Raw genomic sequence first — 21,328 nt, 5'->3', positions numbered from 1 at the left:
ACTCACTTCTTCTAAAGAAGCAGTCAGTTTTACTGAACTAAATGAAAACTTCCTGTGACGGGGTTTGAGCTTGATGGTACTCTCACACCATAATATGAGAGACTGTTTTTTAAGGAAAGACTACAAAGCACTTGTGAAATGCTGTCATTGGAAACTGAGTTATTTATCAGTTATGATTATTTTGTTTAATCTGCATTAAAACTTTGTAGAATCTGAAAATGTACCATATATTAATCTATTCACTGTTTTTTTTTTATTCAAATACTTGCTTGTTTCATGAAAAAAAAAATTCTACATCTTCTTAACAGTGTCAGTTCCAAAGCAGCCCGAGCTGAGCATCTGCCCACCTTCCACCAGGGACATACTGTTCGATCGCGCCGGCGAGCTCGAGTGCAGGACCGACTTGGATTCGGGTTTCAAGAGCATTAAATGGATTAATGACGAGGGTGAGGAGCTCTCTTCTGTCAAAAAAGTCTCAACGGATTCCAAGGTCAGACTCATCACCTCGATCAGTTTCGATGACTGGAGCAAAGGCACCAATTTCACCTGCGAGGTGGAAAATTCAGCGTTCATCCAGCAGTATAAATCAGTCGTCTACCAAAGAACGAGTGGTAGGAAATGCTTTTATTACTTATATATACTCTTGCTCTTAATTTTGTCTGATTAATCTCTGAGGAATTTCTTTTAGGAAGCAGAAACACATTTTCAGAGGTGATCTCTAATAATATTGAAATTGTGTCCAAATTCTGATTTGAGTTCACGCATGACCAATGTTCCTGAACACTGAAACTGACCTTAACTGTGATTTCATGTTTGTAGGCGAAAAACACTGCCCCAAGGTTTACTTGCTCCCGCCACCAGAGAGACCAGGCAAATCGGTGACCCTGACTTGCTATGTAAAAGACTTCTACCCTAAGGAGGTGTATGTGTCTTGGCTTGTTGACGATAATCAAGTGGACGATGCGAAAGGCTATAAGCACAACACCACTCGGGTTCTCGAGAGAGACCACCTGTTTTCAGTGTACAGCCAGCTGATTGTCAGCAGTACAGAATGGGAGAGTGGCGCTGTGTTCAGCTGCAGGGTTTATCACGAGTCCATCGAGGACTCTGTGCGCCTCATATCCAGATCCATCAATAACAAAGCGACTCCACCCACCTTAGTGAATCTCAACCTGAATGTTCCCCCGACCTGCCAGACGTATTAGAAACTGTGTTGTCTGCTATTAATGCTTGTTTTATGTTTATTTTTGCCCCGTCTTCCATGTCCTTTTTTTTTTTTTAATTAATGCAATGTCATTGTCCTGAAGTCTGTCTGATGCTTGTGTGTCCTTGGTCTTTGGAATATGTCTGATGCAATATTACACTGAAACAATGACAATAAAAAAATCCTTCAGCATGTACCCTGTGCAGTACGGAAATATGATGTTATTATATTACACTAACTTAAGACATCATGATCCGACCATATCCTAAATGTGGATTGTGTAAAATAATGCCATGGCTGCACCTGGACTGGCTTTGTTTGAAGACATTTTAGTTACAGCTGGTTTAAAGTCCTCCTTCATCATATTCTCAACACATCAGTCTTTAGTTAAGGGACATGTTGGACTGCATTTTCCCTAAAACTGGACAGGATCTTCCAAAATGCTCAAATTTCCAATCAAAAAGAAGCAAATAATTAATATGGACTTTAAAGGTCCATCAAATATCATTTCAAGTAGTTTCATAAAATTTAAGAAAGACAAATCCATTCATAAACTATTCATTCTGTTAAATATCAGAGAATTCTGCAGTTTTCTGTGACAATTTGTGTGTGTGTGTGTGTCTTTCTGTAATATTTGTCAAGCTTTTCTGTTGCTCTGTGTTGATGACTATTCGTAAATATATCCTTGATTAGGCCGTAAATCAAAATGCTGCAACGATTGAGTTTAATGCTGTTTTATCTGCAACAAGCCAAGACATTCAGACTTTCATATAATGTGGAGAATTTTTTCTCCCCTTTTCCTTGACAGGTTGGTGGTCACCGGTTTCAATTAACAAACCTTCATGCGTAGCTTTCATAATACCATGCATTCAAACATCGACGAATCAAGATATGCAATATTAATTTGAGAGAAACACAAACAAGAACCTGTGAAGGCACTTTGGCTCAAGAACCTTTTGCTGATTTTGAACAGTGACACCACTTTGATCAGGAACCATTGAAACACGAGTTTTCTCCCCAATCATGAGAAATTGCAAAAGACATGAAATCCATTGAAAGATTTTTTTTTTAAACACACCTCGGTAACCTAGTCAAGAAATAAAATGCAGTTATTTGCTGTTATACTTTCACTGTCCACTTTATTAGGAACAGCTGTACACCTGCACGTTCATGCAGTTATCTAATCAGCCAATCATGTGGCAGGCAGTACAATGCATACAGAGGGTTAGTCTGTGTCCATGATGGCCTCAGATTCCTTTCCTTGGTTGACAGGAGTGGAAGCTGATGTGGCCTTCTGCTCTTGTCGCTCATTCACCTCAAGGTTTGATGGGTTGTGTGTTCTGAGATGCTTTTCTGCTCACCACGGTTGTAGAGTGACTATTTGAGTTACTATGTTCTTCCTGGCAGCTTGAACCAATCTGTCCATTTTCCTCTGATCTCTCTCATCACCGAGGCGTTTCCACCCACAGATCTGTCGCTCGCTCAGTGTTTTTAGTTTTTTGCACCATTCTGTGTAAACTCTACAGGCTGTTTCTGTGAAAATCCCAGGAGATCAGCAGTTTATGAAAAACTCAAACTTCTGGTACCAACATCCAAGCCACGATTAAAGTCTCAGACGTCACACTTTTCCCCCTTTATGATGTTTGATGCAAACATTAACTGAAGCTCTTGACCTGTATCTGCAGGATTTTATACATTGCACTGCTGCCACATGATTGGCTGATTGAGATAACTACAGGAATGTACAGGTGTTCCTAATAAAGTGGACAGTGGGGAGTATTTGTTATCATGTGTAAAGCACATCCCAAAACAACAAAACTGTTGTTTTGGGATGAACAAAACTGACCTCAAAGTGCGACTTGTCACAAAAGCAAGAAACTGCAAAGTGCAAAGCCGTACGTTCGAAAGACATTCCCATGTCAGAAAACTGAACATTACAGCTTGACTTCTGAATGTACAAAAACCAACGCTAAAGACTCCTTCCATAAATATTCAATCAGTGTCTCCTGACAGAAAACATGACCATATCGACATGTCCAAACCCTTTTTTAAAAATCCATTCATGTGCATGTTACTACAGAAAAATAACATATTAGAACAAGCACCTTGTAGCCAGAACTGATGTTATAGAAGCAAATCGACATCATCTGACCAAACAGAGTCGAGAATTCAACAGCACTGTGGGATGAAATGAAATAAGTGTCAGGATATTACATTAAATATACCCACTTTGGCCATTTTAAATGTTAACGTTTCCATTTAACGAGAGCCGAAGCTGATGTAATGTTGGAAAACATGTTGCATGAGACTGGCACTGGAAAATTCCATGCTTCATATTCAGTATGTCGAGTCCACTTTTAATCCTTTACACTGTATAGAGTGTGTAAGTTGTGGTGTACATCATCTGTAAACTGATACGTATGTTCTTTCTGTTCTTATTCTCATCATGTACAAATGTGTGTGTATGTGTACAGTAATAGATGGCCTGAGGTTGACCGAGATGTTCTACCATGAGACAGATATGGAGGATGACAGCATGGTAAACACTGCCTTGACGTTTGTGTTCCTCTTCCTCATCACCCTCTTCTACAGCATCGGAGTGACTGTTATCAAGGTGAGACCTGATCCAAGAAACAAACAGGGTGAATTCAGGTTGACTGGGACAAACAAATAAATCAATAAAAGCAGTCTGCATATCTTTTTACTTCATATCCTGTATTTATATAATTTTCCAGACTGTGCTGTGTTCATGTCCCTGTAATATGGGATGGTTGGCTTGATGTTTTTAGTCAGTCTGCTGGGGATAAAAATAAGTGCTGAATGAAAATGGGAATGAAGGAAAAATGTCTGAAGCTTCTTTAGAATATTATAAACACACGTTAACTCATCTCATCTCATTATGAAAATATCAGAAATGTGTCGTGTGTTGGGGATTTTGTTTCAATTAATGGTGTGGAAACTGTCCCAATATACTAGTGAATCTCAAAAAATTAGAATACCATGAAAAAGTTCCTTTTTTTCATAATTTAATTCAAAAAGGTAAACTTTAATATATTCTATATTCATTACATGTAAAGTGAAATATTTAAAGCCTTTTTTGTTTTAATTTTGATGATTATGGCTTATAGCTCATGAAAATCAGAAATCCAGTATCTCAAATTATTAGAATATTCCCTAAGATCAATCAAAAAAGCATTTACAATACAGAAATGTCCAACTTCTGAAAAGTATATTCATTTATACACTCGATACTTGGTTGAGGCTCCTTTACCATGAATTACTGTATCAATGCGGTGTGGCATGGAGGTGATCAGTCTGTGGCACTGCTGAGGTGTTATTGAAGCCCAGGTTGCTTTGATAGTGGCCTTCAGCGTATCTGTATTTTTGGGTCGGGTGTTTCTCATCTTCCTCTTGACAATACCCCATAGATTCTCTATGGGGTTCAGGTCAGGCAAGTTGGCTGGCCAATCAAACACAGTAATATCATGGTCAGCAAGCCATTTGGTAGTAGTTTTGGCACTGTGGGTAGGTGCTAAGTCCTGCTGGAAAAGGAAATCAGCATCTCCAAAAAGCTCATTGGCAGATGGAAGCATGACGTGCTCTAAAATCTCCTGGTAGATGGCTGTGTTGACTTTGGACTTGATAAAATACAGTTGACCAACACCAGCAGATAGCATGGCACCCCAAATCATCACAGACTGTGGAAACTTCACACTGGGCTTCAAACACCTTGGATTCTGTGCCTCTCCATTCTTCCTCCCGACTCTAGAACCATGATTTCCAAATTAAATGCAAAATGTACTTTCATCTGAAAAGAGGACTTTGGACCACTGAGCAACAGTCCATTTCTTTCTCTCCTTAGCCCAGATAAGACACTTCTGACATTGCCTCTGGCTTAGGAGTAGCTTGATATTAGGAATGCAAAAGTTGTATCCCCTTTCTTGAAGATGTCTGTTCGTGATGGGTCTTGATACACTGACACCAGCCTCAGTCCACTCCTTGTGAAGCTCTCTGAAGTTCTTGAATCAACTTTTCTTGACAATCCTCTCAAGACTGCGGCCATCCCTGTTGCTTGTGCACCTTTTCCAGCCACCCTTTTCAGCAATGACCTTTTGTGGCTTACCCTCCTTGTGGAGGGCATCAGTGATCATCTTCTGGACAACAGTCAAGTCAACAGTCTTCCCCATGATTGTGGTTGTGTGTACTGAACTAGACCGAGAGATACACTGTGTTCATACTGTTTTACTCAAACTCGAAATTAAATATTCTAATATTTTGAGATGTTTTTTTAATGTTTTTGTACTGTATGCCATACTGATTAAAATTAAAATAGAAAAATGCTTGAAACATTTTAGTTTATGTGTAATGAGTCTATAATATATAACATTTTCACTTTCTTAAATAACTGATGGAAAATATTGAACTTTTTCACAATATTCAAATTTTTTGAGATGCACTAGCATTTGAATTCACCCTAATGAGAGAGAGAGAGAGAGAGAGAGAGAGAGATGAATATCCAGGATACTTTGATTTCATTACATAATGAACAAAGACAATATATTTCTGTCCCACATGACGAATGGTACTTTTGTGATCTAATCAGATTAAAATTGTGATTTCAGGTGAAATGAAGACAGAAAGTGCACGGAAACGAGTTTGGTTTTCTCTCTGTTTCTTCATGATACTGTTCTGAGTTATACTTTCTGCTGTTGCCTACTCGCCTACTTTCCACATATTTTATATCTGTAAATACCTTTTGGACATTTAAATGTTGGACTTTTTTCATGCATTTACTCAAATCTCAAATAAAGGTCTTTGAAAAATATGCAGTTAAAAGTCTCATTGTTTTTTCCATCTTTATTTGAATCGTTGTTGACCTTGAAGTCGAGTGTTTATTTTAATCGGCTTCATTTTTCTAAACTGTTTCATTGGCAATCGTATTTCCTTCAGTTTCTGTTCTGTAAATGGAGTAAAAGTGTTTTGTTCTCTGATTTATTCTTTTATGAAGTGAAACTGTCTTGTGCATTTTTACAAAGGCTTTTTCATGTCACTGAGCAAACGAAGAGAATAAAAAATACACTTTACATAAGAGGCAAAACACGGCAAGTCAATGATCTAATAATGGATGCAAACATTGCACTTCTTCCTGTGCAGGTGTGTTTCACTCCATCTCAGAGATACAGATGATTTTCACTTCTTCATTTGGAAGATTGTGCCGTTTATCTTTGGCCTGCTTGTTGTCTCACTGCTACTTCCATCCACTGGTTGCTGTGCTCGCTGAAGCCTGTCCTGCTCTCCTTCCTCTAACCACACCACAAAACACCACACACTGTCAAACACACACACAAAGAATTATAGTGATGTTGTTCTTTAAATTAATCATGCAAAAAACTAAGAGGAGAGCGAGATCAAACACACACAGAGTGATTACTGTGATAAATCTGACACTTCATACTAAACACAGCGTTATTTGTCATTAGTTGTTCCATTGAGTTGTGTTTTTAAAAACTCCCACACACAACCAAATAAACACAGATTGAGTCAAAAGAAAAAGGGAAAAAAAACACTTATGAACTAATCCTCACTTCCAATCTCACAAACTCGTCTCGCTTGCTCTGTCGATGAGATTTATTATGAGCAGTCATGCAGATGAAATAAACACTGGTCGAACTTTTAACTCTGGTGATGAGGTTGTTTGGCTTTGCTGTAACTTTGGGGGCAGAAAATTAAAAGAAAGGATGTTGCGAATTTCCAAGAACAAAAAAAAAAAAACAAGTTTTGATTTTGTTCTTTTGCAATGTCAGATTATTGAAGTGAAAATGAAATATTTTTGATTTAACAGAAACAGACAGTAAATCTGCTGATATTCATTCGCTAATGAGGCTCTGGCACGTTGTGCTCAATATGTTTTTCTCGCTCGTCTCTCACCAAACCCAGGATCTGATGGGCCAGGAGTTTTAAAAAGTGCTGAAAAATATAATATAGCTTTCAATTATTTATCCATAGAACAAACAGAAGTGCCATCTTCTCTGATTTGTGACAGGTGCTTTTCAAACAGAGTTCCTTGTGGTGTATGGGATGCAGTCATATTTCTAATGACATCATCATCATGAAGTTTATTGTCCAATATCACAGTTTGAGTTCCTGATGAAGTGTTGTTGTGCCAGTGTTTTAACACACAACAAAAGAAGAAGAAACTTTGAGGAAGTTTGACTCATCACTAAATATATCAATAATATAAATGTCATGCACATGAATTGCTTGTATCTCGCTGTTTATAGCTCAGCCTGTGACTGAGCCCAACATCACCATCAGCATCACGACATCAGACGACATCGTTCGTCTGCTTTGTTGGTTGGATGGTTTTCGTCCAAATAAAGTGAATGTTGAGTGGTACAAGGGTGAGGAGCTGCTCCGAGAGAAATCGACCCTGAAAGTATTCGAAGCTTCCAGCAAAGGAGAAAAGATGTTTGCTGCACTCTGTGAACTCAGCATTAATACAGAGCAATGGAACGACGGGACAGAGTTCACCTGTCAGGCCACACACAATTCCAAGACCTTCAAACAAACATGGAGCAAGTGTAAAGGTCAGTTCCGCAGAAGGAAAATGCAAAATAAAAATCTTCCATGATGTTCAAGTTGAAGTGAACAATCTTGCGCTGATATACTGTATTGCAGCTCATCCGACATCCAAACCGCTGATACGTCTGGAGAAACCTCGTCTCGTGTCAGTATTGACAGATTCAGAAGTAACAGTCTCCTGTGTTGTTGAGACTATGTTCAACATCCAAGTGTCATGGCTTGTAGATGGAAAGAAAAAGAAGGACAAGATGAGCACAAAAGAGACGAGACTGGGCAAGACGGTCAGCAATCTGACCATCTCTACAGCAGACTGGAAAACCGTGCAGAAAATCACATGCATCGCTAAACATCCATGTTTCAACAAAGTAGAGGAGACGATCGATACTACAGGTAAGGATATAATGGATATAATTTAAACTTGTATTTCTAATCTATATGTTCAGTTATATTGCAAGAAGCAAGATACAAAAGGCCACACTTTACAACTTGATGTGTGACGGGATTGTTCAGGTTGCCTCACATACAGTACATTAGTGATTAAAAGAGTAGATACATGAATTTAGATACATGGGGATCATCCTCAACTGGTTCCACTTTGGAAAAGTCACTTAAAATATTTTAATTTCATCGAAAATGCGAAAGGACAAACCTTTCCCTGATGTTCCTCAGAACCTGTGCAGAGAACTCCAACAGTGGTGATCAGGAGGATCCTTACAGACGGAGAGAAGGGAGACAGCGCGGTGCTGGTGTGTGCCGCAAGGGATCTGCCCTCTGGTGAGCTTGCCATCACCCTCCAGGCCAACGAAGCCAAGCTCTCTGATGCTCAGTATGTGGACCTGCCCAAAGGCCAGGACACTCTGACTGCACGTTTCACTGTTTCCAAAACGACACAATCCAAAGACCAACGTTACACCTGTCAGATTCAGCAAAGCAGTACCAATAAGTGGGAATCCAATTCTACAGGAAACATTTTTGGTGAGAAATATTTCAACCTCAATGTCTTTACTGTTTGAATATCGGTAATATTTACAGGAACAAATCAGTGGAGCCAGAAATTAAATCCGTCCGGTTTGTGCTCAAATGTTTGATCCTCTCTCCAGGTGACCCTTCAGTGGAACTTTCAGTTGTTTCCACTGTGGACAAATCTGCATCAAAGACACAAAAACTTCTTTGCTCTGGAACTGGACTTAACCCAAAAATCAAGTGGCTCCCCAAATCTGTGCTGAATGATCTCCGTGAAGTAACGGTGCAAGCAGATGGGCGTGTGAAAGTGTCCAGCGAGATATCGCTTCCACAGCAGGAGTGGAATAATGGAGGGGAATTTACGTGTGAGGTCAGCGATCAGGATCACAAACCTGTTCAGAAGAGCACCAGTGTCTGTGCAGGTATTCGAATAAAGGACCACGTGTCCAAAAAGTTCATGATGTTGATACCAAATGTAGATCTTGCCAACTTCCGTCTCTGGACTAATATCATATCTTTATCTCCAGTGACTCCAGCTTCTGCTCTGATGGCACAGGTTTACCTGTTGGGTCCCTCCATCAGTGATACGAGAGCCAAGGATTTGGTCCCTGTCACCTGTCTGCTGTTGGGCTGCAGGCTCAAGGACTTCTCCATTATTTGGAAAGTAGGAAAGGACAATTACTCTCAGAATGTGATCACACAAACTCCTAAAGAGCACAGCAACGGAACACAGAGCGTCCAAAGTATTCTCAATGTTCCGGCTGCAGAGTGGGAAAAAGACACAACTGTTTCCTGTGAGGTGAAACATCTCTGTTCCAAGAACGCACAGCAACATGACATCTCGAAAACCAGAGGCAAGTGCTCACAAACACTGACCTTTAAGGAACCATTTTATTGAGTTTTCTGTGAAAAGAGAAGAAAACCATTTCTGTGCTTGACTCAGTTTCTGAAATTCGTTATTTTTATGAATATGAACAGCCATAAATATGATTTAGTACATTTCACATTGCATTCATTTATCACACACACCTGCCATAAGACTTCCAAAGCATGTTGAGGGCTTTGGTGCTGCTTTTTCCAAAAATATAACACTTGGAGGCATGCTCTGATAGGAAAATCATAAAAGCATGTCTCAAATTGTCATGTTTATTCTTCTTTTATCACAGCAATTTGCCAACAATGATAATTTCTTCATTAAAAAAACTACCGTGATGCATTTTTATCCATTTGTAGTGATATGAAATAGTGTAGAATGACTGCATAACAGGTTAGTTCTCACCCACAGCTATAAACAGTCGTATTCTCACTTTCTCCTGAAGTTGCAGCTTTTTACTGAAAACATTTGAAACACAGTATAACATCCATCCTTCAACTTAAAGCAACAGCTTTACCTCTGGCTGTTCCAAAGCACTGACACTGGAGACTCCTTCCATGAGTCGAGTGTTTATTTTAATTGGCTTCATTTTTCTAAACAATTGACATTCGTATTTCCTTCAGTTTCTGTTCTGTAAATGGAGTAAAAGTGTTTTGTTCTCATCTCATTATCTCTAGCCGCTTTATCCTGTTCTACAGGGTCGCAGGCACGCTGGAGCCTATCCCAGCTGACTACGGGCGAGAGGCGGGGTACAGCCTGGACAAGTCGCCAGGTCATCACAGGGCTGACACATAGACACAGACAACCATTCACACTCACTTTCACACCTACGGTCAATTTAGAGTCACCAGTTAACCTAATCTGCATGTCTTTGTACTGTGGGGGAAACTGGAGCACCCGCAGGAAACCCACATGGAGAACATGCAAACTCCACACAGAAAGGCCCTCGCCGGCCACAGGGCTCGAACCCGGACCTTCTTGCTGTGAGGCAACACCGCTAACCACTACACCACCGTGCTGCCCAAGTGTTTTGTTCTCTGATTTATTCTTTTATGATGCAAAACTTTCTTGTGCATTTTTACAAAGGCTTTTTCATGTCACTGAGCAAACAAAGAAAATAAAAAACACTCTTTAGATAAGAGGCAAAACACGGCATGTAAATGGTTGAATAATGGATGCAAACGTTGCACTTCTTCCTGTGCAGGTGTGTTTCACTCCATCTCAGAGATACAGATGATTTCACTTCTTCATTCGGAAGATTGTGCCGTTTAACTTTGGCCTGCTTGTTGCCTCACTGCTGCTTCCATCCACTGGGTGCTGTGCTCGCTGAAGCCTGTCCTGCTCTCCTTCCTCTAACCACACCACAAAACACCACACACTGTCAAACACACACACAAAGAATTATACTGATGTTGTTCTTTAAATTAATCATGCAAAAAACTAAGAGGAGACCGAGATCAAACACACACAGAGTGATTACTGTGATAAATCCGGCACTTTATTCTAAACACAGAGTTATTTGTCATTAGTTGTTCCATTGAATTCTGTTTTTGAAAACTCCCACACACAACCAAATAAACACAGATATATAATGAGTCAAAAGGAAAAGGAAAAAAAAACTTGTTTATGAACTAGTCCTCGCTTCCAGTCTCGCTTGCTCTGTCGATGAGATTTATTATGATCAGTCATGCAGATGAAATAAACACTGGTCAAACTTTTAACTCTGGTGATGAGGTTGTTTGGCTTTGCTGTAACTTTGGGGGCAGAAAATTAAAAGAAAAGATGTTGTGAATTTCCAAGAACAAAAAAATTACCAAGTTTTGATTTTGTTATTTTGCAATGTCAGATTATTGAAGTGAAAATTAAATATTTTTGATTGAACAGAAATGGACAGTAAATCTGCTGATATTCATTCGCTAATGAGGCTCTGGCACGTTGTGCTCAATATGTTTTTCTCACTCGTCTCTCACCAAACTCATGATCTGATGGGCCAGGAGTTTTAAAAAGTGCTGAAAAATATATAATATAGCTTTCAATTATTTATCCACAGAACAAACAGAAATGCCATCTTCTCTGATTTGTGCCAGGTGTGTTTCAAACAGAGTTACTTGTGGTGTATTGGATGCAGTCATATTTCTTATGACATCATCATTATGTTTATTATCCAATATTTTTTCCACCTTTTTTACTCTTCTGCTCTTCTTCCGAAGACATAGTGTGTTTTACTTATATCACGTGGATATTTTTAACTTTAACATGCGACCAGGAGCCAGTTTTCTCGCTTATTCGAGAGAGGAGCTGCTGGCCCTGAAAAAAATGGGACGAGCCGGAATACGACACCCCATCCCAGCGGAGCTCAGGAGGAAACCCCGGGGCTGAAAAGCTGGAGCTAAGCAAAAGGTTAGGCTAGCGGACAATCAGTGGTGCTACAAACCATCCATTCCCTCCGTTATCATGGGGAATGTGAACTCGCTGCCGAATAAGGTCGACGAGCTATCTGCACTGAACAACCAGCATATTTATTGGGAGAGCACCTTATTTATCTTTATGGAGACATGGCTAACACACCTTGTACGGGATGCTAACGTGGACCTGCGGGGAATCACTGCTGTGAGAGCTGACAGAGACACGAAACCATGCGGGAAAGGCAAAAGTGGGGGACTCATCATTTATGTGAACAACCGCTGGTGTAACCTGGGACATATCTCCATAAAGACAGTTTTATGTTGCCTGGACTTGGAGCTGCTAGCTGTTAGCCTGCAGCCATATTATCTGCCAAGGGAGTTCAGTCACATGATCACCATCGGTGTTTATATCCCTCTGAGGGCTGATGCAGCCACTGCATGCGAGAGGATTCACTCTGTCACAGCAAGGCGGCAGACACAGCACCCTGAGGCATTTATGATCATTTCTGGGGACTTTAATCACACTACTTTGGACTCTACTTTGGCTGCTTTTTACCAGGTTGTGGACTGTCCAACAAGGAACAATAGGACAATTGACTTGCTGTATGCTAATGTGAGGGATGCATACAGAGTCACACCCCTCCCCCCACTAGGGAAGTCTGACCACAACCTGGTTCATCTACAGCCAAAGTACACCCCCCTGGTTCAAAGGCAGTCTGCAACAACTAGCTCCATCAGGAGGTGGTCCCCTGAAATGGAAGATGCCCTCAGAGACTGCTATGACATCACGGACTGGGATGTGCTGCTTCGCCCACACTGTGAGGACATAGAGGGGCTGACACACTGTCTGACAGATTATCTCAACTTATGTGCAGACATGGTTTCCCCCACTAAGACTGTACTGTATTACCCTAATAACAAGCCATGGGTAACACAGGAAGTCAAAGCTATCCTCAACAGGAAGAAGGCCACCTTCAGGAGCAGGGACAGGGAGGCGATGAAAGTAGCACAGCAGGAGGTGAAACGCTGGGTGAGGGAAGCTAAGGACAGCTACAGGAGAAAGGTGGAGCAGAAGCTGAAGGAGAACAGCATGAGGGAGGTTTGGGAAGGTGTGAAAACCATCACAGGCCACAATACGAAGACCAGAGTTGTTGAGGGGACAGTAGAGAGGGTGAATGAGTTGAATAATGACTTCAACCAGTTCAACCAGCCCAAGTCCCCCCCACCCTCCCCCCACTGCAGCCATCTCTCCTTCTTCCCTCAACACACCTCCCCCCAGTCATCGCAGCAGCCCCCTCCTCCCCCACGCCAACACAGACTCCTCCATGATTACTGCAGACCAGGTCAGAGGTCAACTAAGGAAGCTTCACCCCAGGAAAGCAGCAGGCCCGGATAAGGTGTGTCCCCGACTACTGAAAACCTGCGCTGCTGAACTGGGTAAACTACTTCAATACATCTTCAACCTCAGCCTGCAGCTGGGGAGAGTGCCCACCCTCTGGAAGATATCATGCATGGTTCCAGTTCCCAAAAAGAGTCGGCCCAGCGAGCTGAACGACTTCTGACCTGTGGTACTCACCTCACATCTGATGAAGACATGGGAGCAGCTCTTCCTCAGCCTCCTCAGACCCCAGGAACAACATGCCCCGGACTGTTTGTAGTTTGTGTACCGGGCAGGTGTTGGCGTGGAAGACACCATCCTCTACCTGCTACACCAAGCCCACTCGCATCTGGATAAGGGAAATGGCACAGTGAGGATCCTCTTCTTGGACTTCTCAAGTGCCTTCAACACCATTCAGCCTCTTTTGCTTCAGGACAAACTGAACAGGATGCAAGTGGACCCCTGCCTGGTCACCTGGATCTCCAGCTACCTCACCAACAGGCCGCAGTACGTCAAGCTGAAGGACATCACATCTGACACTGTGATTATCAGCACCAGAGCACCCCAGGGCACGGTGCTGGCCCCTCTTCTCTTCACCCTGTACACCGCAGACTTCTGCTACAACTCGGAGCTGTGTCACATTCAGAAGTTCACCGATGATACAGCCATCGTTGGGTGTATCAGTGATGACAGGAAGGAGGAGTATAGGAACCTGGTGAGGGACTTTGCTGTGTGGTGCAACAGGAACCATCTGCAGCTCAACACCTCGAAGACCAAGGAGCTGGTCATTGACTTTGGGAGGTCCAGACCAAGGTCACGACCAGTTCTGATCGAGGGAGTCAAGGTGGAGGCTGTGGATTCCTACAAGTACCTCGGGCTGTGGCTGGACAGCAAGCTGGACTGGACTTGCAACACCAATCACTTATACAGGAAAGGACAGAGCAGGCTATACTTCCTTAGGAGGCTGCGGTCCTTTAACATCTGCAGGAAACTCCTGTGGATGTTCTATCAGTTTGTGGTCACCAGTGTCCTGTTTTACACAGTGGTGTGCTGGGGGGGAGCACATCCAAGAAGGACACATCCAGGCTGGACAAACTGATCAGGCGGGCCAGCTCTGTGGTCGGCATGAAGCTGGACTCTCTGGTGATGGTGGCAGAGAAGAGGACTATGGACAAACTATTGAACATCATGGATGATGCCAGTCACCCTCTGCACACCATCATCAACAACCAGAGGAGCCTGTTCAGTGACAGAATGCTCCTTCCCAAGTACAGGACAAACAGACTTAAAAACTCTTTTGTCCCTCATGCCATCAGACTGTACAACTCCTCTCTGGGGGGGAGGAAGGGTAACAGGAGGACAGAGGACGGGAAGGAGCAGTAGCCTAGCCTAACAATAAGCAATACTAGACGATGTGCAATATAATGTGCAATATAAAGTGCAATATCTCTCCTGCTGGGTGGCACAGTGGTGTAGTGGTTAGTGCTGTCACCTCACAGCAAGAAGGTCCGGGTTCAAGCCCCGTGGCCGGCGAGGGCCTTTCTGTGCGGAGTTTGCATGTTCTCCCCGTGTCCGCGTGGGTTTCCTCCAGGTGCTCTGGTTTCCCCCACAGCCCAAAGACATGCAGGTTAGGTTAATTGGTGACTCTAAATTGACCGTAGGTGTGAATGTGAGTGTGAACGGTTGTCTGTGTCTATGTGTCAGTCCTGTGATGACCTGGCGACTTGTCCAGGGTGTACCCCGCCTTTTGCCTTTAGTCAGCTGGGATAGGCTCCAGCTTGCCTACGACCCTGTAGAACAGGATAAAGTGGCTAGAGATAATGAGATGAGATGAGATCTAGAAGGTTTTTTTTTCCATTTTCTATTCTCTGTTTATCCTGTAATGATGCTGCTGGAATCTTAATTTCCCTGAGGAAACCATACCAAAGGGATCAATAAAGTTCTATCTAATCTAATCTAATCTAATCTAATCTAATCTAATCTAATCTAATCTAATCTAATTACAGTTTGAGTTCCTGAAAAAAATTGTTGTCGGTGTTTTAATACACAATGAAAGATGAAGAAACTTTGAGGAAGTTTGACTCATCACTAAATATATCAATAATATAAATGTCATGCACTTGAATTGCTTGTATCTCGTTGTTTATAGCTCAGCCTGTGACTGAGCCCAACATCACCATCAGCATCACGACAGCAGACAACATCGTTCATCTGCTTTGTTGGTTGGATGGTTTTCGTCCGAAAGAAGTGAAAGTCGAGTGGTACAAGGGTGAGGAGCTACTCCGAGAGAAATCGACCCTGAAAGTATTCGAAGCTTCCAGCAAAGGAGAAAAGATATTTGCTGCACTCCGTGAACTCAGCATTAATACAGGGCAATGGAACGAAGGGACAGAGTTCACCTGTCAGGCCACACACAATTCCAAGACCTTCAAACAAACATGGAGCAAATGTAAAGGTCAGTTCCACAGAAGAAAAATGCAAAATAAAAATGCAAAATAAAAATCTTCCATGATTTCAAAATTGAAATGAACAATCTTGCGCTGATATATTGCAGCTCATCCGACATCCAAACCGCTGATACGTCTGGAGAAACCTCGTCTTGTGTCAGTATTGACAGATTCAGAAATAACAGTCTCCTGTGTTGTTGAGACTATGTTCAACACCCAAGTGTCATGGCTTGTAGACGGAAAGGAAAAGGAGGCCACGACGAGCACAGAAGCGACGAGACTGGGCAAGACGGTCAGCAATCTGACCATCTCTACAGCAGACTGGAAAACCGTGCAGAAAATCACATGCATCGCTAAACATCCATGTTTCAACAAAGTAGAGGAGACGATCGATACTACAGGTAAGGATATAATGGATATAATTTAAACTTGTATTTCTTTTTTTTTCTTCTTTTTTTGGGGGGGTGGGTGGGCGGGGCGCTGAGAGGACCTCGGGACCCTGACCCGTAGGGGAACCCTGACCCATCAACCCTCCCAATGGCACCAACCAACGCCAGTCCCACCTGACAGCCAGACAGGGTAAGGCTTTCCACGCCATCCCAGATGCCCAGGTATAACAGGAGTAGATGAAGTGGGGGAGGGAAGACGGTAGCAGAGGGAGGGAGGGAGTGGTGGGAAGAAGAGGGAGTGGAGGGAAAAATTAATAAATGAAGTACATAAACAAACAGAGATAAGAGATTCCAGCTTCCATCCTCCCTTTCCTAATATGTATGGCTAAGTATTAACGATTATGGAGGAATATTTGGGTGTGGCGTTGGGACTGGATCTCAGGCACAGAGGGCCAGGTCAAGTCTGTTAAAAGGTGAGGTAAGATGACCATGGGGAGTGTGTATTCTGAGCCCATGTTTACATTAGACCATATCAGTGGATCATCAGATTAACGTTTTTAAAACGATTAGTGTGCACACAGCAACAACAATACACGATTTGCGTGCACACAGCAATACCAATACACGGATACGCTTGGCTCCGCAGGCATCCTGCGCTCCAAATCACTCCGCCCTGAACAGCGAGTGCCCTCTGGAGGGTGCGCACTCCGGCCTTGCGCAGCTCACAGAGCACGCGAGTGAAGTGAACAAGCTGTGATTCGGGACTGAGCCGCTGTGTGTGTGATCCCAGCGCACATCACTTACCACTTGCAAGTGGAAGGATGGCAAGCCTAAAGACAATCATAACTACACAATGGGCAGTATTTGCATCAGTATTTGCAGTATTTTCATACTTTTATACTCTTTAATGAAAGGTGATACAAGGCGGAAGTCCGCGCCGTTTTTCAGCAGTCGCGTCACATGACCAACGCCAGCGAATCAGGAAGGTGGATGTCACAGTGACATTGTCCAATGAGACGCTAGCTAGAGCTCAGCACAGCGTATCCGCGTATTCTGAATGTTTACACAGCACCGGACCAGACACGAACTGGATTGAATACGTGGATGCTGGCGGATTCCCGTTTCCCGGCGTTTCCAGGCGGTTTAATGTCAACGGACAGTGCATCCGCGAAGAAAACGAGACAGATACGGTCTAATGTAAACGTAGCCTGAGTGTGGATGAAATCCTCAAAACCAATTGATGACAGATGGGGCAATTAACCTGGCCTTTGATCTCCAAGTTGATGGGTTGCACTGGAGCAAGTTCATAATGAAACACTCCAAAGGGCTGATCACTGAACTACACCAGGAATTTCTCTACTTAATTTTTAATAAGTGTCCAGAATTTTTTTTAAATTCAATTTTAACTTTGAGGATGAGGGTTATAATGTGTACATACAGCTCCAAAAGTTAAACTGATATCATAGGATGAAGGTCCCAGGAAAAGCTCGGGTGTATTTTGTGCACTTTGGAAAATGTTTCAGTTGCTTTCTTTTCCTGGCCATGTTTAAGTCAATCTCATACCTTCTTTCTACCACTTCCTATCTGTTTTCTTTTGTTTCTTTTCCACTTCTTTATTCCTTGCCTCATTTTATTTTCCAGTTTGCACTTCTCAAAGCCCTGAAATACCATACCAATCTCCCCTCCACAAAGAGGTGAGAAAGTACTGCCTCCAGTGTTGGCCTTCAGTAACCTTCCTGGCAGGTGCAGGCAGTTCAGGTTAATCAGCCTGGAGAATTCTGGGTAATTGAGTTCTCCAGCTTGGCTGCTCTCACTGTGCACCGCTGCCCCCTCTGCTAGATGCCAGTGGTGTAGCGCGACCTCTTCCAGTTCCAGGAACATCAAACTTGTATTTCTAATCTATATGTTCATTTATATTGCAAGAAGCAAGATACAAAAGGCCACACTTTACAACTTGATGTGTGACGGGATTGTCCAGGTTGCCTCACATACAGTACATGAGTGATTAAAAGAGTAGATACATGAATTTAGGTACATGGGGATCATCCTCAACTGGTTCCAGTTTGGAAAAGTCACTTAAAATATTTTAATTTCATCGAAAATGTGAAATGAAAAACCTTTCCCTGATGTTCCTCAGGACCTGTGCAGAAAACTCCGACAGTGGTGATCAGGAGGATTCTTACAGATGGAGAGAAGGGAGACAGCGCAGTGCTGGTGTGTGCCGCAAGAGATCTGCCCTCTGGTGAGCTCGCCGTCACCCTCCAGGCCAACGAAGCCAAGCACTCTGATACTCAGTATGTGGACCTGCCCAAAGGCCAGGACACTCTGACTGCACGTTTCACTGTTTCCAAAACGACACAATCCAAAGACCAACGTTACACCTGTCAGATTCAGCAAAGCAGTACCAATAAGTGGGAGTCCAATTCTACAGGAAACATTTTTGGTGAGAAATATTTCAACCTCAATGTCTTTACTGTTTGAATATCGGTAATATTTACAGGAACAAATCAGTGGAGCCAGAAATTAAATCCTTCCAGTTTGTGCTCAAATGTTTGAGCTTCTCCTCTCTCCAGGTGACCCTTCAGTGGAACTTTCAGTTGTTTCCACTGTGGATAAATCTGCATCGAAGACACAAAAACTTCTTTGCTCTGGAACTGGACTTAACCCAAAGATCAAGTGGCTCCCCAAATCTGTGCTGAATGATCTCCGTGAAGTAACGGTGCAAGCAGACGGGCGTGTGAAAGTGTCCAGCGAGATATCGCTTCCACAGCAGGACTGGAATAATGGAGGGGAATTTACATGTGAGGTCAGCGATCAGGATCACAAACCTGTTCAGAAGAGCACCAGTGTCTGTGCAGGTATTCGAATAAAGGACCACGTGTCCAAAAAGTTCATGATGTTGATACCAAATGTAGATCTTGTCGACGTCCGTCTCGAGACTAATATCATGTCTTTATCTCCAGTGACTCCAGCTTCTGCTCCGATGGCACAGGTTTACCTGTTGGGTCCCTCCATCACTGATATGAGAACCAAGGATTTGGTCCCCGTCACCTGTCTGCTGTTGGGCCGCAGGCTCAAGGACTTCTCCATTATTTGGAAAGTAGGAAAGGACAATTACTCTCAGAATGCGACCACACAAACTCCTAAAGAGCACAGCAACGGAACACAGAGCGTCCAAAGTGTTCTCAATGTTCCGGCTGCAGAGTGGAAAAAAGACACAACTGTTTCCTGTGAGGTGAAACATCTCTGTTCCAAGAACGCACAGCAACACAACATCTCAAAAACCAGAGGCAAGTGCTCACAAACACTGACCTTTAAGGAACCATTTTATTGAGTTTTCTGTGAAAAGAGAAGAAAACCATTTCTGTGCTTGACTCAGTTTCTGAAATTCATTATTTTTATGAACGTGAACAGCCATAAATATGATTTAGTCCATATCACATTGCATTCATTTATCACACACACCTGACATCAGACTCCCAAAGCATGTTGAGGGCTTCGATGCCGCTTTTTCCAAAAATATAACACTTGGAGGCATGCTCTGATAGGAAAATCATAAAAGCATGTCTCAAATTGTCATGTTTCTTCTTCTTTTATTACAGCAATTTGCCAACAATGACAATTTATTCATAAAAAAAAAACTACCGTGATACTTTATCCATTTGTAGTGAAATGAAATATTGTGGAATGGCTGCATAACAGGTTAGTTCTCACCCACAGCTATAAATAGTCGTATTCTCACTTTCTCTTGAAGTTGCAGCTTTTTACTGAAAAGTTCTGAAACACAGTATAACATCCATCCTTCAACTTAAAGCAACAGCTTTACCTCTGGCTGTTCCAAAGCACTGACACTGGCGTCTCCTTCCATGAACAGGAAGCTTGACTATTTCAATTTTGTGAAGCATTTTCTCCAAGTCCCTGTGAATTAGCTGGTCAGTAACGTGTCATGTCCTGTCTCTGGTGGAAGCGGCTCGTTTCGTTGATTTGCTGTTTTCTTTGTTGATTTATTTGCGTGTTTCTTGCAGCCTCTGTGAACGAACATCCTCCCTCTATGGAGCTGCTGCAGGGTCGAGATGAGCTGGTGTGTCTGGTGTACGGTTTCAGCCCGTCAGCCATTAACATCACCTGGCTCCTGAACAGTGTGAGCGTACATCATGAGGACAACACCAGCAGCTCTGCCAAAGGGCCTGATGGGAAATTCAGCATTAAAAGCCACCTGAATGTCCAGGCCGCTGAATGGGCACCTGGAGCCACGTACACATGCCATGTCAGGCACGTCACTGGCACCATCAATCGCAGCATCTCCAAAACAGGTGATTTATTTATTTATTTCTGGAATCTATTAGCGTAGTCCTGGGATCGATCCTGTATCATAAACAGTTCTGTTGAAGAATTCTAGCGTCTTTGGTGTTTACTCAGATATCTATGAGTCAAATTTCAAATGACTCAACACCTCCTGACCAATCCGAATCAGTATAAATACATTTACTTCATCTGAGAGCAAAAGCACAAACTCTGCCCTTAATTTCATGAAGTTGAGACATGAAGCAGCTCTTTACTTCTCGGTTCTCCTTCAGTGACAAAATAACTCCACATCCTTTCTTCTTCCAGAATTTATTGAAGAGACGATATACTTTGATGAGAACAAGTCTGAAACTAGCACACTGGATCAGGCTGAGGAAACCTGGAACATGGCCTGTGCCTTCATCATCCTCTTTGTCATCTCTCTCGTCTATGGATGTTCAATGACTCTGGTCAAAGTGAAGATGGCATGATCAGCTCTTTCGGGCGTCTTTTAGACTCGCGTTTAATCCTTACATTATGTCATGCTTTATTGCTGTGTTGTTGTACTTGTGTGAATCTTTTTAATCTCTAAGTTGATAGATGCAGTGAGTAAAAGGAAAATAAAGAAGGAAAAAAATGAACTTGTTGTTTGATCATGGAAATTGGAGCTTTTTTCAGCTGTTTTTATTTTTTTACCTCTGAGTCTTGAAAGACATATATTCAAATCCTTTCCTTAATTTGAATTACATTTGTATTCGTGTGTTTTTTTCGTGTGTTTTGTTTATTGTTAAATCTGGGCAGC

At 42.5% G+C, this 21,328-nt stretch overlaps 1 protein-coding gene and 1 gene segment (V, D, J or C); both read left to right on the top strand.

Moving 5' to 3' along the window:
- Positions 1-1,400, top strand: part of LOC132868332 (Ig mu chain C region membrane-bound form-like) — a 76,558-nt gene extending 75,158 nt beyond the window's left edge. The window contains 2 exon segments of the C gene segment in view: positions 309-611; positions 820-1,400. Of these exon segments, the coding sequence occupies positions 309-611; positions 820-1,205 (689 nt within the window).
- A 2,304-nt stretch (positions 1,401-3,704) lies between these two features.
- LOC132869406 (titin-like) lies at positions 3,705-21,097 on the top strand. Its single transcript, XM_060902727.1, has 11 exons — positions 3,705-3,846; positions 7,486-7,791; positions 7,883-8,176; positions 8,456-8,761; positions 8,887-9,171; positions 15,961-16,254; positions 18,380-18,685; positions 18,816-19,100; positions 19,206-19,532; positions 20,268-20,555; positions 20,854-21,097. The coding sequence occupies exons 1-11, from the start codon at positions 3,705-3,707 to the stop codon at positions 21,015-21,017; spliced, it is 2,997 nt and encodes a 998-aa protein (XP_060758710.1). The 3' UTR covers positions 21,018-21,097.
- The last annotated feature ends 231 nt before the right edge of the window (positions 21,098-21,328 follow it).

The sequence above is a fragment of the Neoarius graeffei genome, chromosome 20, assembly GCF_027579695.1.
Source record: "Neoarius graeffei isolate fNeoGra1 chromosome 20, fNeoGra1.pri, whole genome shotgun sequence".
In the NCBI taxonomy this organism is placed as follows: Eukaryota; Metazoa; Chordata; class Actinopteri; order Siluriformes; family Ariidae; genus Neoarius; species Neoarius graeffei.
Note: the sequence above shows the minus strand (reverse complement) of the source record. Positions and strands in the feature narration are given on the sequence as shown.

Bases quoted from the DNA above. Each gene is read 5' to 3' on its own strand.
- LOC132869406 (XM_060902727.1), top strand. From the start codon at position 3,705: ATGTTCTACCATGAGACAGATATGGAGGATGACAGCATGGTAAACACT. The intron at 8,762-8,886 runs GTGAGAAATATT...TCCTCTCTCCAG, and splicing joins TTCTACAGGAAACATTTTTG to GTGACCCTTCAGTGGAACTT. The intron at 19,533-20,267 runs GCAAGTGCTCAC...TGTTTCTTGCAG, and splicing joins CAACATCTCAAAAACCAGAG to CCTCTGTGAACGAACATCCT.